The sequence below is a fragment of the Pseudophryne corroboree genome, chromosome 1, assembly GCF_028390025.1.
Source record: "Pseudophryne corroboree isolate aPseCor3 chromosome 1, aPseCor3.hap2, whole genome shotgun sequence".
Classification (NCBI taxonomy): Eukaryota; Metazoa; Chordata; class Amphibia; order Anura; family Myobatrachidae; genus Pseudophryne; species Pseudophryne corroboree.
The window spans coordinates 780909796-780915795 of record NC_086444.1 but is presented as its reverse complement, the minus strand read 5'-3'; the positions used below and the strand labels follow the sequence as shown (position 1 = coordinate 780915795).

The 6000-nt window shown below is 41.8% G+C and overlaps 1 protein-coding gene across 1 annotated transcript in view; it reads left to right on the top strand.

Annotated features, from left to right (window-relative positions):
• The first annotated feature begins 685 nt into the window (after nucleotides 1-685).
• Nucleotides 686-6000, top strand: part of LOC134910195 (alcohol dehydrogenase 1-like) — a 177551-nt gene continuing 172236 nt past the window's right edge. The window contains exon 1 of the mRNA XM_063917968.1: nucleotides 686-769. Coding sequence (XP_063774038.1) covers nucleotides 752-769 — 18 coding nt within the window. The 5' untranslated portion in view covers nucleotides 686-751. The remainder of the gene's footprint in view (nucleotides 770-6000) is intronic.

Genomic DNA, 6000 nt, shown 5'->3' with positions numbered 1-6000 from the left:
AATTGGTTTCCGGATCAAGGCGAGTGCTATGTTTCTGGAGACCTGAGTGTGCGCAGTAGACTCCGGCACAATGCCAGAGTCTACAGCGCCGTACAGAGGAAGGGGCCCTTGGGCCCCCTCCTCTGTTGAAACGCCCCTGAATACAAGCAAAACTATCTGAATTAAGGTATGAAAAAGTAGCTTCCCCAGTAAATGTATTTTATTACTTTTCCAACTTGTCATTTAAGTAACAAGCGTGCAACTTAACAATAGATACGTGATTTTAAGTGGAACCATTTGTTACAATGTAAGGGGCAGATTCAATAAACTGAAACGTTCAGTGGGAACCTTGGACGCTACTATAACGTTACTTTCTTGGGCAGGAGAACCTTGTTCTTTTTTGATTGCTTACAACAGCAATATGATTTTCTTTGTCTTATTTATCTGTAATTGTCCACAATGTGCATCTGAACCTTACGCTTAATTGAATCTTCCCATAAACATGTTACTGCTTCTAATGTACTGTATTGTGAAAAACATTTGCCTCTAAAATAAGAATAAAGTGGAAATAAAGTATTTTGCTATCAGACTTTTTTATCACCCATTTTACACAAAGCTGACCTTACAGTTCCAGCATGTTGTTTGCCAATGGGATGTACTAGGCTTGTTGCCATGTAGTAGGGTTGATTAAGGCTACTGGGAGGATTGTGTAGTGAAGACTACTAGCAAAAGTCACATTCCTAACTAGGCAGGATTGAAGAAAGACGTGCAGATGTCTACCGCTGGGAAAGTAAGCAGAAAATAGAAAGTTATTTTGTAATTTGTTGCTTTACATTTTATTATAATTGATTAATTTTATAAACATATATATGCTGACCTGACGAAAGTGCTACAATAAAAGCACTGAAACATTGTCGTTCCCTATGCTGGTTTAAGATTGATTTATTCAGACGCTCGGAGTGCCGTACCATCCACTTGCTGCTGCTGTCACTTCCTTGTTCAGGCACCCAGCGCATAAATATCACTGACGGGAGAGCCGGACCACCAACTGTATGTATATATATATATATATATATATATATATATATCAAGCATCAGATTAGTATCATAATTATGTATTAACATGAGAGTATTGCATTTTAATTAATTTAATTAAGTCATTTACAAGGCAAAACCATGCTTTGTAAATGACTGCTGCTTTAAAAAATGTTCAAGTTCAAACGGAATCCCGCACCTACATCAAACTCGGACGGCAATATGGGGGATAATTCAGATCTGATCGGTGGGCTGCTAATTTTGCGGCCCCACGATCTGATAGTCGCCACCTCCAGGGGGAGTGTAAATTTGCTGTGTAAGTGTGCAATCCTATATGTACTGTACACCGAGCTGCAGGAATCCACTGTGTGCAGTCTGTGCTCAGCCCAGGACTTACTCCTCCAGTGTGATGAGAACAGGCTGATCGGGGCCAGAGCAGACACCCTCCCTGAATACGCTTGGGTACGCCTGTGTTTTTCCGGACACTCCCTGTAAACGCTCAGTTGCCACCCAAAAATGGCCTCTTCCTGTCAGTCACCTTGCGTACTCCCGTGGGATCAGAATTTTTGCACCATCCCGATGCTGAATAGCGATGCCCGTTGTTTTCTGACATGTGTGCACATTGCGGTGCATACGCTTGCGCAGTTAGGACCCGATTGTCCGCTGTGTGAAAACGCACAGCAGCGATCAGATGTGAATTACCTCCTAATAGATGCATTGGGTGGTATGCCCAATGCAACTATTAGTTTCGGCTGTTTTCATTTTTTTTTTTATAGAAGGTAATGTTAAAATAAGATTACCGTAATAAGAAAGTTACAGGTATTTACACAAAGCAAAAAGCAAAAAAACCTCCAGCTTTTGGGACCCCCACAAAATTTATTGTTCCATCTAGTACTTTAATTTCACTATATTTAAGTGTTCTGTGCTTAACCTCTGCTATGTGATATCATAATCAACAGTTGGGAGGGATTCAAATTAAATATTTGCAATGGTTACTGAAAGTTCCATTTATATTCTTAATACAAGTGAAATATAATTAATGTAATGTGAATACAAGGTAACAAGCACATACTGTATTTATTATTTTTCCCATTGTAAGTTCACAATTATTAAATATATTAATTTGTATTTACTGTCACTCGAATGATAGAACTACAGTTTTTGACCTACTGTAAATGCTTTACACTCTTTTAATGAATTTAAGGAATCTTTAACAGGACTTTAATACCTTTATGGTCTTCATTTTTAACATACTGTAAGTTAAGTATTTTCCCAGTTACTCTGTTTTAGGCAGCATAAGAAGATGCAATGATATGCAAATACAAGGTCAAGAAGGTCAAAAATTGAATTAACAGTTAAATCTGCCCTTAAAACTCATAAGAGTCTTCTACTATCTCATTTAATTTAATACGACCTCCTTACTGCAACCTAGGGTGAACCTATTCCTTTAATACAAATACAGCACTGTATGTGTAAATAATGCAAAATACAGCTTATGTTACAGTATAACAAGCCTTTGATCTGCTAAGAAGCTATAATATTATAAGCAGTGGCGTAATTTCTGCCCCTGCAGACCCCGCCAAGGTGTGGAGGCAACGCCACTCTGGAGTACAGTATGTATTTGTGTGACTCGGAGGGCACAGCGTGCACCTCTCCTGTGTCCCTACTGGGTCTCTGGCGGCGGCATGTCTGTCAAACGAAGTGCCGGTTAATGAGCCAATCAGAGCTCACGGACCGGCAACAAATAAGGAGCTGCAGCTGATGGTCTGCAAGCTCTGATTGGCTCACGAACCGGCACTTCATTTAACAGACACGCTGCTGGAGACACAGGACGGACACAGCCAGGAGAGGCGCGCGCTGTGCCCTCCCGCCTCCGTCTCCTTGCCAGACTCACAGCAGCGGCGAAGGGTGTGTACCTGGCATTGGGGGGCATATTTGGCACTGGGGGCATATGTATAGCTGGCACTGGGGGGGCATATGTTTCTTGCACTTTGGGGGTATATTTTTATCTGGCACTGTGGGGTAATATCTGGCACTGGGGACATATGGGGCGCTGGGGGTATATGTTTTTCTGGCACTATGGGGGTATATTTTTATCTGGCACTGTGGGGGAATAGCTGGCACTGGGGGCATATGTGGCACTGGGAGCAAAGCCCTAGCAACAAGCATTACCCTCTGGTAGCAAGCACAACACCCAGCTCATAAAATCCCTGGCAACAGGCATTACCCCCTAGCAACGAGCATGACACCCAGTGCATGAAATCCCTGGCAACAAGCATTACCCCCTAGAAACGAGCATGACACCCAGTGCATGAAACCCCTGGCAATGAATATTAACCCCTGGCAATGAGCTTGACACCCAGCACATGATACCCCTGGCAACAAGCATAACATCTAGCGCATGAAACCCCTGGCAACGTGCATGACACCCTGAGCATGAAAACCCCTGGCATCGTGCATGGAACCAAGAGCATGATACCCCTTGCAATGAGCAGGTAATTTAAAAGTAATTAGAAGCCTTACTGTAGGGCTTAATGTGTAATGGGGATTGCAGTGTGTGTCATAATGTGTCACAGGCATTACGGTGTGTGGTATACTATATCACGGGCATTGTGGTATAATGTTTCAGGGACATTGCAGTGTGTGGCATAATGTATAACGGGCATTGCGGTATGTGGCATAAGGTATAACAGGCATTGCGGTATGTGTAACAGGCATTACGGTGTGTGGTATACTATATCACAGGCATTGTGGTATAATGTCTCAGGGGTATTGCAGTGTGCGGCATAATGTATAACGGGCATTGTGGTGTGTGTCATAATGTGTCACAGGCATGACGGTGTGTGGTGTACTGTATCACAGGCATTGTATGTGCTCTAATGTCTCAGGGGCATTGCAGTGTGTAGCATAATGTATAACGGGCATTGCGATGCATGGCATAATGTGTCACAGGCATTACGGTGTGTGGCATAATGTGTCAGGGGCATTACGGTGTGTGGCATATTGTGTAATGGGCATTATTGTGTGTGGCATAATGTCTAAGGGCCATTGCAGTATGTGGCATAATGTATATTGGGCATAACTATACGGAGGAAAACTTACAAATAATGTAAGAGGCATGAATCAGGATTATTCTTTTTCCTGATTCATCAGTTTTCTAATAGCAATTGTGTGTGTGTGTGTGTGTGTGTGTGTGTGTGTGTGTGGTGGGGGGTGGGGGCACCAGAGAATGTTTTGGCTTGGGGGAGGGGGGATTTCTAGTTATGCCACTGATTTTAAGTACCATATTTAGTACTGTTGAACTTCAAGCTTTGTCATTGACGAGTGTAAAGGTTAATGTAATTGTTTAATTATAGGAATGTGCTGTATTTATTGCAATGCCCTTTGAAACCATTAAGGTACTATAAAACGCCATCTGTTCTAAAATACAGTATTAAATCTTTGGCTGATCTCCAAAGATCGTCCAAAGAAGAATATGCACAGTTTTAAAATAATTTTGGAGAGTGGTCTGGCCAGCCAAGTTGATGTTTGTCACTTTCTAATGCATTGTGTGCTACCAACCCGTTGAGTGTCTCTACTTTTTAGTGGAGTGGACCACCCAGTGTGATTCCAGAACTCAACGATATGCCTGCCTACTGACTGCTATACTTTCCTCTAGAGAGCTCTAGCTGCTGAGGCTGCCCAAGTCACATCAATCTCCCTGGCAGCTATGCAGCTTCTTCCATGCTGGGTCCACCTGAAGCTTAAGTGGCTCTTTGCCACTTCAGAGAATCCCCTCTATTGAATGACAAACTGTAGCCATCAAACCTTAATGGTCCTCTCCTCTGTGGCTCTACTATTGCTTCCAAGAGGTCCCTCTACAGTTTCAGCTCTCCGCATCATACATATCCTTAAATCTCCTTGTGACCTGATTCTCTCACCAGTTGAAACCTCCTCTTATTATTTTGATGTAACCTCAGCCACCTTCTCACTTGATTCAGTCAAGGTGATTGGGCTTCTATAACAAGACACCTTGATATATATATCTTCATATTTTTCTTCATGATTTCATTTGATTTTTGTTTACTGTTGTATTAGTTCTCCTCTTGCCAGTTCATAACTTGTCCTAGTTTATTTTCCACAGTTTGTTTTTTGCCATAGTTTGTTATTTTCCTTAGGGTTTTTTTTTTTTCATTAGCACATCATGTCGTCTGGGTCTCTGGACCTACGAGGTCTGTCTACTTCTTATACGATACTGTTATTGGTCTCCTGCCTAGGACTTGATATTTCTCCTCTGTAACCCCTAATAGATATGCTAAATTTGAGGATAGTTTATTGCTCTTCAATTTCTTACAGTATTTCCTACACTTTTTTTGTATGCTACTCTGTGTTGTTTCTAGAGATGGGCGCATGGCTATTTTTCGTGTTTTTTTTTTTTTTGTGTGTTTTGGATTGTTTTTGCCAAAACCACACTTGTGTTTTTTGGTTTTGGTTCTGTTTAAAAAAAAACATAAAAACAGCTAAAAACACAGAATGTGGTCCTGTTATTGTTCCTACAGTATTATTAACCTCAATAACATTCATTTCCACTCATTTCCAGTCTATTTTGAACACCTCACAGCTCACAGTATTGGTTTTATCCAGTTTAGGCCAAAAGTTTGCACGAGGTAGCTGGGTGACTAAGCTAAGAAACAGAAGTGGGTGGCACAAACACCTGGTACATCTGGGAGTGGCACTGCAGTGGCAGACAGGATGGCAGTTTTAGAAACTATGCCCCAAAAATGCTCCAAACAGCACATTATGCAAAGAAATAAGGGGCAAGATGGAATTATCCTTGGGCCCTCCCGGGCCCTCCCACCCACCATTATGTTGTATATATTAAACAGGACATGCACAGTTAAACAAACTAATCATTTCAGTGACAGGGACCGTCACTTGTGGCTGAAATTATCAGTTTGTTTGGGCCCCCTCAAAAAAAATATTTTAGAAAGATTTCCTCTGTTAAGA